Below are 18,883 nucleotides of genomic sequence, written 5' to 3' on the forward strand. Positions count from 1 at the left end.
GAAGAATCACCAGCTTGGAGGGAAACCTGACATTTATTGAAACATCCTTTACATTTGAAAAAAAGAGCAAAGATGCTTAGATAAAACTAAAAAACTCTTGTACCTGTTTTCTACAAACACAGCTTAATTGCCCTGAGTTTACTGGTTTAGTATCACTAAATCTATATCTCTGGTGCTGTGATTTAAAAATAATTTGTGATTTTAGTGTGAAGAATGTATTACTTCCGTTCCAAGTGGTTTATGCTGGTGATATGAGGTAAAGAGATAATTTAAGAAAGATTTTTTCCTCCCAGTAAAGAGGAGGAAAATAGGACTGAAAAGAAAACAGTCTTTTTCTTTTCCTTCTTAAATAGGAGGAGGGAGAATGAAGGAATGTTCCTAGTAGTCAGAAATGGGAAATGGAAGAAAGCTTGAGAGAGGACATACATGTTTGCTACCACAGAGAGTTCCTGAAATTCTTTCCCATAGTCATTTATCTAAATGTCATAAAATTGTCATCATGGTGACAACATGATGAGAAAAGTACAGCAAACTGCTAGCAGGGATTCTTGCAATTAATGTTCTTGGGTAGAAGAAAGAATCTTCTTTCAGATTAGTGACACTCAAATTCTCAAAAACTTCTGCAGCTTTTAATGACTTGTTAAAACCAAAATTGCTTAGTATTATGCAAGGAGTGATGAGGTTTAAATATTTCCTGAAATATCTCCATATTGCCTTTTACCTTTTCTAAATGACTTCACTGTTTCTGCAGGCGTGGTTGAAACTTTTTCACCATGAAAAGGGATGGTGTGAGGGATCAGCTTCCAAGTGGAAATGGTTGAATAGCTGCACTTATAATCAGTTGTTTTGCAATCTGGGTGGGGGCTGCACATCACAGATAGGGGTTGGGGTAAACTGACCCTATCCACGTCACCACACTGAGCCCAGTGCTCATTAGGAACATTATTCTGCCCTGATGAGGATTGTAAGTGAACTTCACATGCCCATGCATTCCTCTTTTTTTTTTTTTTTCCTCTTGATGAACAAAATAATTTCTTCCTTTTTCTCTGTTTAAGCTTAGCAATCAGTCTCTCTTTGATGACTTTAAGTAGTGAAGACTGTTTTGTTTGGTTTTACACATTATACGGATCATAACTATTATCATACAGACTTTAATCAGAAAGAATAGTTATTTTTTGTTTGGTTGTTTTTAACCAAAGAAGTGTAGAAAGCTGCTTCACTGTTAAGAGGTAATGAAGAATGTACAGAACTCTTTCATGGTTTAGTAATGCCAGGAGTGCCTGATCTCTGTTTTCTTCCTGTTATGTGACAGATCTTTTTGTCCTAAAAAAATAGTATAGTTATAAGTGTAAGGGATTCTGAAATCTTTTCAAAGTTACAGATGCAAAGTCAGGCTTCTAGAAGGTAAATTTCTGGCATGTTTTCGTGTGGATATTTTGGCACTTGGTATAAAGACATTTTCCTACCACCCTTACCTAATTAAATGCTCTCTCTCTACACAGTAAAAACTGGGGGGGAAAAAGTGTGATAAGCTGAATTCAGTGAAATTCATGAAACATGGAGGTAGCAAAATAGAACAAAAGAGGTTCTGCAACCCTTGGAGCTTCTCCCTCATCCTCCCAGACCTGATGTGTTTTATCATGGGAGCAGGAGATCACTGCCCACTAGGACAGGGTAGTGAGCACAGGGCTCTGTTTTTGTCTGGTGTATTTACTGGCAGCAGTAAATGGCATAAATCTCCTTGCAGAAAAGAACTAAGTTGCTAAGACTCAGGTCTTATGAGTAAGTAGCATGTAAAATATATTAGTCTATTAAACCATTACAGCAGCATGTATTAAAGATATATCTATAAAGGAGCAGTGAATTGCTGGATGGTAAAGCACTGTGGTAGCAGCTGTGTATCCCTGTACCCTGTACTGAAAGAATAAGCTGGGTGAGCATTAAGCAGCCATTAAACAATAGGACAGAAGAAAGGAGAAAAAGCTGGTGTTCAGATATACTGGATCCTGCTGGGCTTAGAAAAGTGACCAAGTGTGTCTGAATGCAGGAAAAAGATTTTGCCAAATATTATTCTGGGCAGTGATTAACTAAACTTGCTAAAAATGAGGATGTTTGGTGGAAAGGAGGCAAGAATTATTCAATTTACAATAGTGGTTAAACTTTTCAGAATCATGAGCTGCTGAGGAGCTGCCATTAATAAATGTGGATAATAAGAAACTCATACTACAGCCAGTAAAGACTATTATGGCTCCAGATTAAAGAGCATTACTTTCAGGAATACAGAAGCAGCTCTTTGTTTTTCTTTTTTTGATGCTAGAATAATCTGTCAGCATTTCAGGTTTAGAGGCACATCAAAGGCAGGCTCCAGACACTTCCTTGAGTTGGGTAAAGAGGTTTCCTGTAGATCCTCAGCAGCACCAACAGTGGGCCAAGCACCCATGAAAGTCTCCAGATATTAAAATTCCAGAAACACTTTGAATTTTATGTCAATCTGATGTTTTTGTAAATTTTGCACACTTTTTAAAAGAATGTTTCACTTTAACCTGATGCCCTGAATGTACAAATAACCTGCCACACACCTTGAAATGCTTCCCTGGCAGTAGTTTTGGGACTGAATATTAAAACATACTTTTTCTCAATAATTTGAATGCTGATAGAATATAAAAAGGTGCTGAATAGCAGCTGCATGGTTATTGTTTGCAAACTTCATTTAAACAGGTAGTGACATCACACTGGAATTGATTCATTTCCCTCAAATAGGTACAAATTTTTCTGGCAGTATTATGCAATTTTGGCCTGCTTATGGTTGTAGGCCTGTCATTTTTATATTTCTACCTAGATTAAAAATTATTGCTGTAAATGTGTAATACTGTAATGCAGTAAACTTTTTGTCTAGAGAGCACCGTTCTGCCACTAAAACACCATCTGCAATAATTAATGGAATCCGTGCTAGAAATTTTTCTCTGTATGTTGCAAACTCACTCAATTTCAATCATCTTTCTTAGAAAACCATTAATTTATTTTGCACGTCACACCAAGCATTTCCCATTCTCCAAAAAGAGGATATGGAAGGAGCATATTAAGAACTCTGGGAGTTTTGGAGCATCTATTTTTAATGCACAGTCTCCATTCTGCCTGAACAATTCAGTGGAACTAGTCTGCAGTAATTCCACAGAAAATAAAATAGTACTGTGAAAGAAGCCTAGGTACTGGTAAATTGTATTTATTTCTCATATTTGGAAGTGCTGCTGTAGATTGTCACTACAGATGCTTAGGAAACAGGAATAAACCTTATGGTGCTTTATTTATAAAAAGAAAAAACAAACAGATAAAACCAAACCAAAAACCAAAAAAACCATGGAAAAACAAAAAAACCCCATCAAAAGGTAACTGAATGGCTGCATTCTTAAATGAGACATTTGCTCATGTGCCAAAGTCTGCAAAGATTTGAGGAAAGTATGAATTACAATTCTAATTTGCATTAATTTATTGGTAGTCTGAAATTTCAGTGCAAGCTATAGAAGAAGCAATTGCTCTCCTGAATAGATTTGGCTTAAACCAACTCTTGAGTAGCTGAGAAGACTGCAAATAATTACTGGGAGATTTATGCATTCCCTGAAAATGCATTGCACTCTGTTTTCCTCTAGTTGAATTCAAGAGCCTATGTGGGAATATTCCTGGCTTCACTTTTGACATCCATACTGGAAAAGCTGTTGGTAAGTTTCACCAGTCTCATTTTAACCAAAAATTGTTTTACATAGTTTTTGCACCTGCGTAATGTTAACCAAAGTAAACATTTCAACTAAAGTTGTTAAATTTCATTTTGGAGTTACAATGGAGACATAAATTGAGGCCAACTTCTATGTAAAATATTTGTTTGTTTGTTTGTTTTAATTCCTACATTTTGTTATGATATTTTGCTGACATGGCATCCTAGTTCATGATTTTGAGTTTTAATCAAGATTAAAAGTTTTGCCATGAAAAATACTTTGGGACTTCTCTGCACATTTGTAAGTTTTGCATCTTGGCCAATACTTAGTGTAGCTCTGTTTTGACCACTTCCTGAAGTTCCTGTGCCATTTTCTGTGATAATGGGCATATGTGTGGTTTTATGACCCATGTGCAATTTCTGTGGATTGAAAGGAACGTCTCAATTCAGGTTTAAACACAGCAGAAATAAGAATCCTTGCAGTGTGCTAAGACATGATGAACTGTACTTAAAGTAGCTCCTCTGCCTTTCAGACATTGATGAATGTAAGGAAATCCCAGGAATCTGTGCCAATGGAGTTTGCATCAATCAGATTGGCAGCTTCCGCTGCGAGTGCCCCACTGGATTCAGCTACAATGACCTGCTCCTGGTCTGTGAAGGTGATTTGAAACTTGGTTATTTTCTGCTTAGTGCCCTAAAGCCTATTGTTAAGGGAAGGTAACATTCAATTCATATGGTTTTCAAAATCTAAGAGACAGACTGGGAAGTTTTGTAGGGCTCGAGGTTATAAATCATTTTAAATGCTTGTCTTTAATACAGATGAACATGCACATAATAAAATTTGTGATTGTTTTCTGTCAAACTTCTAAATAGGTAGCCAATGCTTTTGTTTTATTTTAGGGAGAAAATTCACTTTTTGTTCTTAGAACTTCTCAAAGGAAACTATCTTGGATTTTTTTTCCAACTTGTATGTCTTGTGCTACAGTTTTAGAGGCAGAGATACTCATAGAAGCTAATAGTTTTGTGTGTTGGTGAAGTCAGTATGAGTTTTGTCTTTTTTTTATTAAGGATTTTGTGCTAACATGCAACCTAAAAAGTTGCAAACTGTGCCACTTATTTTTTCAGTTCAAAGGCAAAGAGGAAGTCTTTTTAAATACAAAAATTTCTTTAGGCAGATAGTGCAAATTTGCAAAGTGACTGATGCATGGTAAGTTGGATTAGTGGGATCCTCTTTCATCCCAAAGATGACATAGGTGAAATGGTGCTGATTTTGCTTTTTGTGTGCATTCCCAGCACACAGGGCTGCAGGTCAGGCTGCTCGAGCTTTGTGGAGGACTGAAGTTTTCCTCTTGCACAGACAGATATTACAGTGCAAATCGGAAGCAGGAGTGGTTTCTGATGTCTGAGCTCTTGGTGTTTCAGATATTGATGAGTGCAGCAATGGGGACAACCTGTGCCAGAGAAATGCTGAGTGTATCAACAGCCCTGGGAGCTACCGCTGTGAATGTGCTGCTGGCTTTAAACTCTCACCCAATGGTGCCTGTGTTGGTAAGAAATCAGAGACATTCCTCTCCTGCTTTTACCTCACCAGTGGTATGCATGTGTTTCTCCCAGCATCCTTTATTTTCTCTTACCTTGTGCATTCTGTTGTTTTGCTTTATTGCCACATTTCTCAGTAAAAGTAAAGACGGGGTGATATTTTTAAAGGATATGTTCTGGGTATCGGCCAAATCATCACAGTAGTTTTATCCTCAAGGTGTGTAGGCAAGCACTTCCTGTAAAATGAAGTTCTGTTGCAATTCAGATTTACTTACAGATAATTTTGAATCTGGTTTTAATCGTAGCAACGGGTTGTAAAAACATTATTGTGTAAAATGAAGATATAATGGAGGTCAATAATGTGCACCATCTGTTTTGTGTTTTTGTTACAGATCGCAATGAATGTCTGGAAATTCCTAATGTTTGCAGTCATGGTTTGTGTGTGGACATGCAGGGAAGCTACCAGTGCATATGTCACAATGGCTTCAAGGCATCCCAAGATCAGACTATGTGCATGGGTATGGAGAGAAAATACATTTCTGTGTGTGGTTTGTTTGGCTGTGGGGTCTTTGAAGGGAGGAAGATGAGTCGAATTTTTTTAGTAGGTTGTACTAACATTAAAAAACTGTCTAAGGTATTTCTGTTTGTTGTTTTTCTTTTTTTGTGAGTAAAGTCTGTGAAATTGGCCTTGGAGGGTATAATTAGTTTGAGAAAAAAACTCAGAATCAAAGAATGTGTTCAGAGATAGCTCCGTGTTACTGAAGAAACACTTTCTCATAAATACATCACACTGGCTAATTTGACAGAGTTTTTAATAGGATTTATCAGAGAGTGATAGAGCTTGGAGCTAAAAACACACATTTTTCAGTTATTTAAATCTATTGAGTTAATGTGTCATTTAATAAACAGAATTCCCCTTTTAATGTGACTTCATATGAATTTCATGTGAAAATGATGGTATGATATAAGAAATAAGATTGAACAATAAGAATGATCTTTTTCTTTTACTTCATAATCAGTTCTACAGGGTTTTAAAATGAAAAGGTGATGCATTTCAACTTTAAACAGATATTTAAAACCTATTCATATTGTAGTACATATTCATATTAGCCTAGACTCTTCTTGTATTTAAACTAAATCACAGTTTTCAGACTATGAGAGGAGGATATTTGGGAAAGTGACCTGTTTTGACAAAGCAAATTTTTGAAGAACTAGCAGGACAAAAATCTCAATACTTTCCAGATCCCCATGAAACTCCAGAAATTACTGTAACACACAGCAGGAGACATTGAACTTTTAAAAATGGATGTTTGCAAAAGTTTGTAAGCAGTGTTTGCAATTCTGGATGTGATATTGATATTATCCATTTGCTGATATAAACTGAATTGCATTTTCAATGGCTTTTCATGGGCTCTGAGGTAAAATATGTACATAACAATTGATCATTTCAGGGCTGTGATATTTAATCCTTTGTAATCAGTTCTGATCACTTGCATACGTTAAAGAAATTAAGAAATGTGAGTATGGAAAACAAGAAGACAGAATGCCCTCAGATAACTGCATACACGCATTTATTTTCACATGTAACAGTACCTTTTATTTTAAAATAAGCACAAAGTTACATCATGTGGTGTTTTCCTGTGTGTACTGTAAAAATCTGTAGAATTCTGTAAGAAGCTGTAAAAATCTGTAGCATAAACACAAAAAGCCACAGGAAATGAGGGGTCAAATTTTAGGATATTGCAATTATGCACAGCCAACACATTAGCCCATACCTGGGTAAACCAGTTCCCACATGCAGTTTGTCTCTCCTTGCAGATGTTGATGAGTGTGAACAGTATCCATGTGGAAATGGAACCTGCAAGAACACAGTTGGATCATACAACTGCCTGTGTTACCCAGGATTTGAATTAACTCGTAATAATGATTGTGTGGGTAAGAGACCTAATCCAGGATTTTATTTTTGTTGCTGCTGGCAACAAGGAGGACAGTTAAACAGAAGAGATGTCAGGGTCTGAAGAAAGTTAACTGAGTGCTGTAGCTTCTGCTGTTACCAGCACTAGAGGTTAATCCTTCCTGTCATGTTTTAAACTAATTAAAAATGCTTTTTAATTACAGCCAATTGAGGTAATATAATGTTATCCTAAATATCTGGACTACTGGGGCAGCTTTCAGTTCACTGGTGTTTTAATGCATCTCTCAGCTCCTGTAGACTTCCTTGGTATTTACAGCACATCTTTGGCTACAGGCACAGCCCCCAGGCACCACTTGTTCCATCCCACCACCAGGGCTGCCTCCTGAATTTAAAATAATTCCTTTATTTCACTGTTCTGCTTGACTCTTGCACAGGATGAGAAATAAGCAGGCCAGCACTAAGAAAGCCAGGACAGCTGGTCTGTAACCTGCCAGATCTACTCTCCTAAAAGGAGCAAAGTTACACAGAGCTGACAGAGTCATTGCTATTTCACATTCCCTAAAGCACAGGGCACCAGAATATCTGATAAGTTTGGACTGCTTTAATTCCTGGATTCTTGTGATAAAGCAGCCAGCATCCTGGGCTGAGAAATAGGCTCATAAATCTCAAGATCTTCTCCCTTTTGCAGAGCATAAGCAAAGAAAAGGTGAAGGCTTCATGCCGAAGGAAGACACAGCAAAGTCTAATTGTTCCTTCAGTTTCAGGAGAGAACTAATACATTTTTAAAAAGCACTTTAAATCCTCTTCTTGTCCAGGAAAGAAAAAAATTAAAGTAACAACAATGTGCTGCAAAGTACAAGTTTTTTTTACAACATGATGTTTGTCCAGTATCCTTTTCATTTATTCTTCCTCATCCATATTTTTCCTTATGCAGTGCTCCTTTAAGTCTGCATTACTGCATAACCCTATGAAATACCAGGTATTTTAAAACATTTTCAGAAGCGTTACAAAGGAGAAGATCATCCTGTGGAAAGAAAATTACATATTCCAAAACTTGAGATTGGCAGGGACAGGTTTTTTTTAGGAGGAACCTCGAGTGCATGCGGATCCCGATAAAATCCAGAACACCCCATGTGGCATTTGCTCCTCTGTTGGTGGAGTTGGTGTCATGCAGCCCCTTATCAGTAATGGGATATCACCAGATGCAGTAACTGAGGCAATGCTATAAACCTGGAAATTGTAATACCTTATGTAGAAAATGTGTTTTAATTAGCACAAGCACCTTAATGCTTAAGTGAGAATTACTTTCCACCAGCTGTCAGCTGATTTCTTGTTGCTACAAAATGTGTATTTTCCACAGAAACACTGAGTATTGAAACTTGAGTGTGTATATAGCATACTGTATGTAGTATACTGGGACTCAACTCTCACTTCTTGGGTTCAATTTTGATATGTTTTAATTTTATTTTTTTTTATCAGATATTGATGAGTGCAGTTCCTTCTTTGGTCAGGTGTGCAGGAATGGACGGTGTTTCAATGAAATTGGTTCTTTCAAATGTTTGTGTAATGAAGGATATGAGCTTACTCTGGATGGCAAGAATTGTGTTGGTATGTATGAAACCACAGGATGTTAAAGTACTGATGAGAAATACACTAATACTTCCCATGTAGAGGGCAGCAACACAGTCTGACTATGTAAATAACAAAAGAGAATGATAGTGACTCAAATAAAAACACAGTAGAAGTAACAGGAGTTTTTTTTTTTAATTATTGTTGGTCTTCAAGCAATTAATTGCCCTAAAAAAAGAAAATTAGTACAGAACCCTTCAGTCTTTTTCGTGTTTTGTTACCATAAGAATTACAAGATTCTAAACCTTTCTTGATCTCCTCCTTTCCCCAAAGATACCAACGAGTGTGTGGCACTGCCTGGTTCATGCTCTCCTGGTACCTGCCAAAATTTGGAAGGATCATTCAGGTGCATCTGTCCACCAGGATACGAAGTAAAAAGTGAAAGTTGTATTGGTAAGGCAAGTTGTAACTGTTATTCCTGAACAGTTTAAGAATTCTTATGTGGTTCTAATTGGGTGGAAAGCAGTTGTACACCCTAGTGGTTGTGAATGCTTCCTGACTTACAGTCAAGGTGACAGGGAATAGGTATGAAAAGTCTTCAGGAAGAGGTTTAGAAAAGGAAGTTAGAATATTTTGTACTTTATAGTTCTCTGTTTTGAACATTGATTTCTTCGTTAATGCAAGGAAAAATACTTTTAAGAAAATAAATATTTTTTATCTTTCAGTCACTTTTGAAAAAATACAATTCATAAAACAGATGTGTTCACTGTATTTACATAATTTTTTTACAGGAGGTAATTATTGGCAATCAGTGCATAAATTAAGCATTTGGTTTCAGAGGAAAACAAAGTTTAAAAATTTTGATAAAATCATGGCGCTTATAGGAACAATCAGTTAAATCAGTTTTTTCTAACAACTGTTTTCTGATTTTACCTTTTGTATAATGTCTCTCAAGTGCTGAAATTCATAAGGAGAAGGAGGAGACAGCAGACCTGGCATCAATTTTTATGTTCTAGGTCCTTCATAGAGGCCTCACTTAAAGCCTTGTATGCTGTTCAGGAGCTGAATGTCACACACTGAACTAAGATTTGCTGTGGCAGAGAACAAGAAATAAATCCAGGTTACAGTTCCCTTTTCCAACAGAGCAAAGCATGGGGTACTGTGAATTTCATGGATATTTAAGATTTGATTTACTGCCACCTAATCTGTGTGAGTGCAGGAACAGGAACCATTTTGAGCTTTTTGTCTTGAACATCAGGGTTTATTTTTCTAAGCCTCAGAGTTCTCTCAGCCATTTGTATCATGCCACCAATACTCAGTTTGCCTGCCAACTTCATGATTTCTTTTGGCAGCTTCTGACTCCATATTAGCAGTTATGTTTGAGGTGAATTCAAATCACCTACAGTTCTAAAGTTATGAATATAAAATAATGAAAGCTTTTGGTTTTCAAGGAATGTTAGTGTTTATGGCCACTTTAGTACCTTCTCAGAATCTTATGCTTTTGAGAGCATCAGTGACTTCCAGACAGATTTTTGCCCAAACTGAATGAAATGGACTTGCTTGCATTCTTTTTTCATCCTGCCACATGTCCAGAAAATCTGAAGCTAGAGCTCCTAGGAAATGCCCAGATTATCACATGTGACTGCACTAAAACTTAGATTAATATTTTGACAGCCCTTGCAGTAGATGTTTCTCATTACTCTCTATTGATGTTGTATGCAAACAGCTTTATGAGAATCCATGACTTCTGTGTGTGATGTGAAAGTTGGCAGTGGCTGGTTGCTTTGTGAGCTCAGGGTGATTATATGCAGGAGAAACCAGAGCAGCTGGGGCCACAGAAAAATTCTTAGCTTTCACCTACCCATTTGAGATATTCCCTTCCATTTTACAGGAGTAAAGGTGAAAGAACATGTTTATTTCCACAGTCTGGCTGGTCACCTCTCCATCCTGGCCACAGAAAGAGTCTTAGCAGCAAACCATTCCTTGCAATAATAGTAAGAAATTCCGAAGAGCAATTTTCCTATTCTATGCAGCTGAATTGCTGAGTTTTATATATTAACAGGTATCACAGCAACTAGGAAATTATTTACCATTTTCTGTGAAATAAGCTGACTTAGAATGCTTCACACAGAAACAGCCTGTCCGTGGGAAGCTACTACAGAGTTCAGTCAAATGCCAGATTGTGGTTTGTCCATGTACCTAATAACAATTTCTGAAAATGGGACTCAAGGTAGTATTTTTTCAGAAGTTACATCACAGAATCTAGTCCCAACTGATTTCTTCCATTGATTCACTTACATTTTCCAAATAATAAAGATTGTATTTCCATTGTTTTCTTAGCTCCTGAAAACAGGGTGGTTTTCTGAAACTCAGAACAGTGGAGAAATCTGTAAATATGGGCAAAAATGGCACTACAGATTTGAGTATTCAACATCCACTATGCTAATTTTCATTCAGAGAGTCTTGTTCCTGTCTATGCTTTGATAAAGCTCAGTGTGGTTTTTATTGTAAGATGCTTATATAGCCACAGGCTTCTGTCATGGTTCTTCCAATATTCCTTACTGAAAGACTCAAAAAGCCTTGTACTTTGTAGATTATTAAAATTAATCTCATATATTTATCCGATTATAATAACCTTTAAAAATTACCTTAGCTAGGTGGCTTATATATTTTTTAATATTTGCAGGATAGAATAAGTTAAAATAAAGATTTGAATAATAGATATGAAAAATTAAGGGTCTCTTAGTGTATTATTTTCCTGCTTTGTCTGTTTTCTGTTTGGATGGGGGATGTACAGCTGACATGTTTGAGCTGCACAATTTTACAGGCACTTGTCATTTACACTAAATACTAATACTATATACCGCTATTTAAAATAAATCTTGTCTTATAATAATAATAGTAATATGTTAAAGATTATCCAACAGAACATGAATATATCTTAAATAAGACAATGAGAGTGGCAGTAAAACACTGCTAAATACAAATCTGAGTTGCATAAATACAATTAAAGGTGTCACACTCTACTAATAACTAGCTATAGTCTCAGTCCCAGAATCTTGACAGGAAGCATTAAAAAAAATATGCCTTTAATTAAAAAGAACCTCCAACATAAAGATTTTAAAAAGTAATCTTTGAATGTTTTATGCTTACAGAAAAATATTGTTGTTACAGGAAATATATTCTGAAAGCATTTATTTAATGTTTATATTTTGAATATACTGAAAAACAGAGAATGTTATTCAGAAAAGAAGGGTGCATGCCAGTGAGAAACTCTGACTTGGAGCAGTCAGTGAGACCTACAGGCTGCTTTATCTCTTGGCCACTTTATTGGAAGCTGTTTCAGTTCAATCAATCAATCAATAATCTTCCTTAACCTAGGAGGTCACAGCAAGTGAGTTTATGGTGAAGATTTCTCCATTTCTTTATAGATATTGACGAGTGCAATGAGGATCCCAACATTTGTCTCTTTGGGTCCTGCACAAACACCCCAGGAGGTTTCCAGTGTATCTGTCCCACGGGTTTTGTGCTGTCTGATAATGGGAGGAGGTGCTTTGGTAAGTTCATGGATAAGGAATGTAATAACTCAGTCTAAAAGGTAAGAGATACTCTGTAGAAACTCCTTCCAATTTGTATCTTTACAAGGATTGCTAAATGCTTTTTAAAAACTATGAAAAATACAGATCTTACATTATTTCTCCCAGGGCAGTCAGTCATAATCTAACTTGGGAGAAGGTTTTAGCTCTGCATAACTGTATTTTCTTCTCCTAGATACTCGTCAGAGCTTCTGTTTCACCAACTTTGAGAATGGGAAGTGCTCAGTGCCAAAGGCTTTCAACACCACAAAGGCCAAGTGTTGCTGCAGTAAAATGCCAGGAGAAGGATGGGGTGATCCTTGTGAGCTCTGTCCAAAGGAAGAAGAAGGTACATATTTGAAATTCAAAATTTGTTGCTGTGGGAAAAGAAGGTGGTGTGTACTTTTTGGTCATTAGAAATTGAGATCTTTCTGGCATTCACTCTCAATGGCTTTTTCTAGAATGATTTTTCAAGTCAGCAAAAGGAATAAAATTGAATGCAGGAAACCACAGACAGAGAGAAGTACTGATTTCTTGGTTTTGCTCTGTAGAGACTTGAACTAGTATCCTTTTTGTATGGCTTTAACCATCTCTCATGACTCTGTCTCTCACTTGCTCTATTTTTTAATGAAAATTTATCTCTGCAGTTGCTTTTCAGGACCTGTGCCCATATGGGCATGGAACTATCCCTGGAATTGATGATACACGTGAAGGTAGGTATTCTTCTGAATATAAAAAGTAAATATTAATACTTAAAACTACACTTGGATATAATAGCATGTGACAGCTTACTCTTCACAGCTGCTGGTGACAAGAGGCTGATGTGTAAAATGTGGGAACACTTCCTGAAGCGCATGGCTCGAGACTAACATAATAGGGTGCTTAGAGTTTTTTTTTAAAGCCTTTCTCAGACTTGAAATGCATCAGCTGAGTGGTTGTTAATATCTTCCTGCTTTTTAGATGTCAATGAATGTCTTGAAAGCCCAGGAATTTGCTCCAGTGGTCACTGCATCAATACTGACGGATCGTTCCGCTGCGAGTGCCCCATGGGGTACAACTTGGATTTCACAGGAGTGCATTGCATAGGTGTGTGCAGTTATAGGAATTGGATCTCTTGAATTTAAAACACAACTTGTCCCAGATCTCCTCACTCTGCATCTATTCATTATGTGCAGATACAGATGAATGTTCCATTGGCAACCCCTGTGGAAACGGAACGTGCTCTAATGTGGTTGGCAGCTTTGAGTGCAGCTGTCACGAAGGGTTTGAGCCAGGCCCAATGATGAATTGTGAAGGTAACTTGTCCTCTTTATTATTTTTTTTCTCCTTTGGCTTTTGTCCAGTCCTCAGCATAATTACTTTATTAGCCATGTATTTCATGTCATAGTAACTGGGAGGAAAAGAAAGTTTCTGTTCTATGAAATACGGAAAAGAAATCTGAATTGATTTAAGCAGGACTTTTAGTTTATCACAGGACTTCCCACACTCAGTGGAAAGGCCCCATGTGGAGCATTTTCACAAATGTTATATTTTATGAATTATAATTAGTTTGCTTTGTGAAGCTGACATTTCTCATCACACAAATAAGTATATGAGCATATAATAAAAATCTGAAATAGGCCTGCCCTAACTTGCCATACTATGCTAAGTAGTTCTATATATATGCTATGCCATTATTCTTAAGCAGAGCATTATTCAATTTTCTCTGGTCACTCAAAAGCTAATGGTTTTGATTACTGCCTTTCTGATAATTTTAGCTGAAAAGAGAAGCTTAGGTGTAATAAAATCTTCTTGGTGATTGCTTTGGAACTTAGTGGAGAATGACTGTTTTGTTTCTCCCTGTTCAGACATCAATGAGTGTGCTCAGAACCCCTTGCTGTGTGCTTTTCGTTGTATCAACACCTATGGTTCCTATGAGTGCACCTGCCCAGTGGGATATCAACTGAGGGAAGACCAAAAGATGTGCAAAGGTAATGACTGATGTATAAACTTCTCCCCACCTTCCAGCACCAGCACATAATCCAAATATTTCTGTGTATCTTGTGTTCATCCTCTTGGTGGAAGGTAGCAAACAGCCCAGCAGGTGATGATTTGCTCTTTCAGAACTCACAAAAAAGCAGTATTTAATGTTTTTTGTCTTCAAATGTAACCCATGATGGGGACTGAAATGCCAAGAATGTCACAATGGTGAAATTCATCTCCAACCTGAGAAAATGATACAGCTCATTAAGATCAAGATAATTGCAGATAAACACAGATTTTGGACTTTTCCTTCAGTGCTTTTACTTAGGGAAGCCTGTACATCCTTTCTCTTGAAGTTGTCTTGAAGATACTGGAAGTTCAAATACAAAAGTTTTGGTTGTTTTTCTTCCAGATTTGGATGAGTGTGCTGAAGGTCTCCACGACTGTGAATCAAGAGGCATGCTTTGCAAAAATCTGATTGGAACCTTTGTGTGCATTTGTCCTCCTGGGATGACCCAGAGACCTGATGGAGAAGGATGCACAGGTAAAGCTCAGAAAGGGAAGAAGGCATCTAATGGAATCTACACAAGCAAACAGATAGAAGTTTTTTGTACATGTGTGTGTATGTATCTATTAAATCTGAAAATAACAATTCATGGAGCACCTAAGGCATCTAATGATACCCAGCAGCTTAAACTTTCTATTTTGTTTCAGTGTGAGTTCTAACTGACTATAAGAATTTCAGAATAAAAGCTCCATTGCTCAACAACTAAATCCAGAAGTGCTTCAGACAGTTGGTGCATCTAAAAAATTAATTTTCCAAACAAATGAGACCTCAATTTATGGGTAGGGAGTAAGATTTTCTTAAATAAGAAGTTACATTTCCTTTAACATTAATATAAATAATGTGTCACTTCTTTAAAGAATTAGGACTCTTAAGATTCTGAAACTACTTAGAAAAGTGATAAAAACCCAAGAAACTGTCATAGTTCAAAACAATTCTCCATCCTGCAAGTAAACAAACACCTTTCCTCCATCATTTACTCTATAGTTGAGGGGAAGACAATAGCTATATTTTGACAAATCATGCTTTCTTCTGGTATATAGAAAAAAACCCAAATTCAAAAATTCTCTGGGAGAAAAAAAAATTAAACTCCCATCTTAATGAATGTTTTAAATAGAAGTATTTTATAGCAATGTTCCTTCAGCAGGATAATGACTACTCTCCTTCAGAGATCTTTATGGGTTTTTTTTTATTTTAGGGAAAACAATCTGTATTAGCAAGAATTTTGTCCTTTTTTTGATATGTAATTTTGCCTTTAAAGAACCTAAGGTTTTGTGAACATGTAAAGCATCTGAATTCTGAGCATTTTAGGCATCTAAAAAATTGGTGTAATTGCTTACAATATGTGTGCCATTAGCTATGGAAGAAAATACATTAAGACTGTAAGTTTTCAGGAAAATTATATGTGGACTGAAATATGACTTACTGTGGGAGAGATCAAATATATTCAGAGATTCTTGATGGTTATGGAGTGAAGATTTATCACTCAAATCATGCATGTATTCCAATTTTATTTAAATATTGCTTACCAGGTTAATGTTGTGCCTGGAACTTGCTCTGCTGTGTTTTCTGCTTCTTATTATAAGCTGTGGAGCATTAAAGCTTTTGTCCTGGGATGAAGTACAGAAGGAATGGAATAGGATAGTGTTCCTTGGAAAGCCCTTTCAAGGCTTAATCAGTTGATTTTTCCACATCTTGAAAATATTTTTCAACTGTTAGATTAAACATTTAATGTATTCTAGAGAGTCTGATATATTCTCTTGTAATGAATTGCTACGGTTGTAGTTGCTGATGTTGTTATTTTTGTTTTTATTGCTGTTACTGTTGCAATTTTTATTAATGCTTTTATGTTTTCTGTAAAGATGAGAACGAGTGCCGCTCCAAGGCAGGTGTCTGTGAAAATGGTCGTTGTGTGAATGTTGTTGGGAGCTACAGATGTGAATGCAACGAGGGATTCCTGTCAAGTCCATCAGGCACTGAGTGCCTTGGTAAATGTCTCTTTTGTACACATGTCATCTCACATTACAGAGTAAATGCAGAGAGAAAATTAGACTTATGAACACCTAACAGCTGTCATATCTACAGAAATTAGATAATTACACATCTTAATTAAATAATGATACAATATTAAATAATATTGTTAATCTTATTAAATAATTATAGGAATGAACAGCTTGTAGCAATCAGGCCTCACATAGAGTGTCTTCATTCCACAGGACATAAATGTAGGCAAAATACAGGGGTTTTTAAAGAAGGAGAATTTAGCCACTCTGAGATAATTCAAAAATTGATGCAGAATACAACTTGGTTATTCAGAACATGATCTTAAGCAACATATGGCAACTAGGCATCTGAATTTTCTGTATCTATAATTCAGATAAAAAATACCATGATTTTGCTAGAAAATTGCAAGATTTTTTTTTTTTTTTGAGGCAGGCCTTCAAGATAAATGCTGATGAAGGGTATGCTGATGAACCTGCATTTTCTTTTTAATACATTAATATTTGTTCATTTGCACTACAAAATTCATCATTCCCTTTTTTGGAGTCAGACGGAACTGCAGAAATTTACTTTTTCTTGACCAGTGTTCAAGTGTACTTACAGTACTGAAAGGGTGTTTTTATTAGTATTCTTGCATGAAAAAAGCATAATTATCTGATGCTATTACTATAAAACCAGCTCCCTGTAAATTGTCATGAGAAGTGTGCTGACTTAATGGCTAAGCAATAACATTGAAGTGCAGAGTATTTCCTAAGGATTAGAACCAGATGGGAAGAGAAAACTGCAGTCTGCTGACCCCAGCCAGTCATTAATGCCAAGGAAATACCCTGTTTGGAGGTCGTTATTGCTTTCCTATATTTAATATGTAATTTTCTTATTTTCTGCCTTGGGAAGGTTTGCTTTTTGCTGCTTTTTGTTTCAGGTTTCCTGGGTTAGAAATTACAATGAAAAATGGATCTGTCAGAAACACAGAATTTGTTCTGAATTATAGCATGAGCTTTAAGTCACAGATTACATTGTTTTAAATATCTTGTGCAAACCTTTATATTCTGCTCACGTTAAAATTCATTCCGTATCTCAAACTGGGGACAAAGCATGAATATGTTCTTCAGGTTATAATGTCCCTAAAGACCTGCAAAATATCCCTGTGTGGGAAAACAGAGATCTGCAGAGTCTTGCAAAGTACTACAGCAAATATTTTCTTTCTTAGAGCTGACACTTTCAATGAGGACAGCTTTATTTGATGTAAACAGTTAAGTTACCAGGTGAACAGATTAAGTCTTTGCTAAAGGCAAAGTTTGACTTTTGCTTAGTTCTTGTAAGAAGTGTAGAGATTCTTCTAATTTGTAAAAGAGAAAATAATCTGAGTATTGATAAATTTACACATTCTGAGTGATCACTACCATCTTTGTGAGGAAAAAAAAAAAAAAGAAAATCTTTCATTTAAAAACATAAACATTCTCAGATCAGTAATTGACAATGTCTCCATTTTAATCAATAAATAAGACAGGTGACATACCCTATACAGAAGATATAATCCCTGCAAGATTTGGAGTTTCTGTTAGCACCAGAAACTGGGATTTGTTCAGTCAGCTCCCTGTTGGAAGGAAACCTATAGGAGCCCAATGACCTTAAAGTTTTGCTTCATTTTCATTATTGACAGGCATGAACTAAAAAATTTAAAGATGAAAATAGAGTTAGGGGGCAGGGGCATACCAATAATAAGGCCACACATTTTATGTTTTTGCCACAACAAGAGTACCACTGAAATAAGTACTGAGTTGCATATACACTTCTAAGTTGTAAGGATTTTTTATTTAAACCACACTAGGATAATAACAGATGATCAAATGTGTTATTTTGGCCAATAAAACAAACAAACTAAACAAACTTCTAACCCCACTCCAAATAAATCATTCAAATGCAAACACAGCACAGGCAACTGAAGTAGAAGCTCAGTTTTGCCCACAGTCTGTTTTACAACCAAGGGTACAACTTTCCTACGAGCAAAACTCATAAAAACTGAACCTTAGGGATGTCTTGGATATGTCTGGAATGGCAGCATTTTACACACAGCAATTCTGAAAAGCTAGATCAAGATGGACTTCACGGTGGCTAATAACCTTCTGCTGCTTGCATACATTGACAGAGAGCCAGAATAACGCACCAGATGCTTAATGGAGCAGATCTTTTTCTCCTTGCCTGTTGCAGCCTCTCCCTGTTCCTCACAGATCACCGCCGGGGGCTGTGCTTTGCCGAGGTTCTGCAGGGCGTGTGCCAGGTGGAGTCGAGCAGCCGGAGCCTCGTCACCCGCTCCGAGTGCTGCTGTGACGGGGGCCGGGGCTGGGGCAGCCAGTGCAGGCTCTGCCCCCTGCCCGGAACCACCCAGCACAAGAAGCTCTGTCCACATGGACCAGGCTACACCACAGATGGAAGAGGTATTTGCAGGCCGGAAAAGGGGAAAAGAGTATGCTTGCGTGCTTAAGAAAATGCAGAATTCTCTTTGAAGTTCCTTTGGAGAATTTCCTGTTAAGCATCAGAGTTTGGTT

The 18,883-nt window shown here is 36.8% G+C and overlaps 1 protein-coding gene across 1 annotated transcript in view; it reads left to right on the forward strand.

The window, feature by feature from the left end:
* The window catches only part of LOC306814893 (fibrillin-2-like), a gene marked incomplete at both ends in the record, with an annotated part of 115,840 nt that overhangs the window by 88,281 nt on the left and 8,676 nt on the right, over positions 1-18,883 (forward strand). The window contains 16 exon segments of the mRNA XM_079331388.1: positions 3,648-3,716; positions 4,243-4,368; positions 5,132-5,257; positions 5,641-5,766; positions 7,067-7,183; positions 8,643-8,771; positions 9,066-9,185; positions 12,164-12,289; positions 12,504-12,656; positions 12,955-13,020; positions 13,268-13,393; positions 13,483-13,602; positions 14,155-14,277; positions 14,682-14,813; positions 16,196-16,321; positions 18,566-18,772. Of these exon segments, the coding sequence (XP_079187514.1) occupies positions 3,648-3,716; positions 4,243-4,368; positions 5,132-5,257; positions 5,641-5,766; positions 7,067-7,183; positions 8,643-8,771; positions 9,066-9,185; positions 12,164-12,289; positions 12,504-12,656; positions 12,955-13,020; positions 13,268-13,393; positions 13,483-13,602; positions 14,155-14,277; positions 14,682-14,813; positions 16,196-16,321; positions 18,566-18,772 (1,992 nt within the window).

This window comes from Erithacus rubecula (assembly GCF_903797595.1).
Source record: "Erithacus rubecula genome assembly, contig: SUPER_Z_unloc_3, whole genome shotgun sequence".
NCBI lineage: Eukaryota > Metazoa > Chordata > Aves > Passeriformes > Muscicapidae > Erithacus > Erithacus rubecula.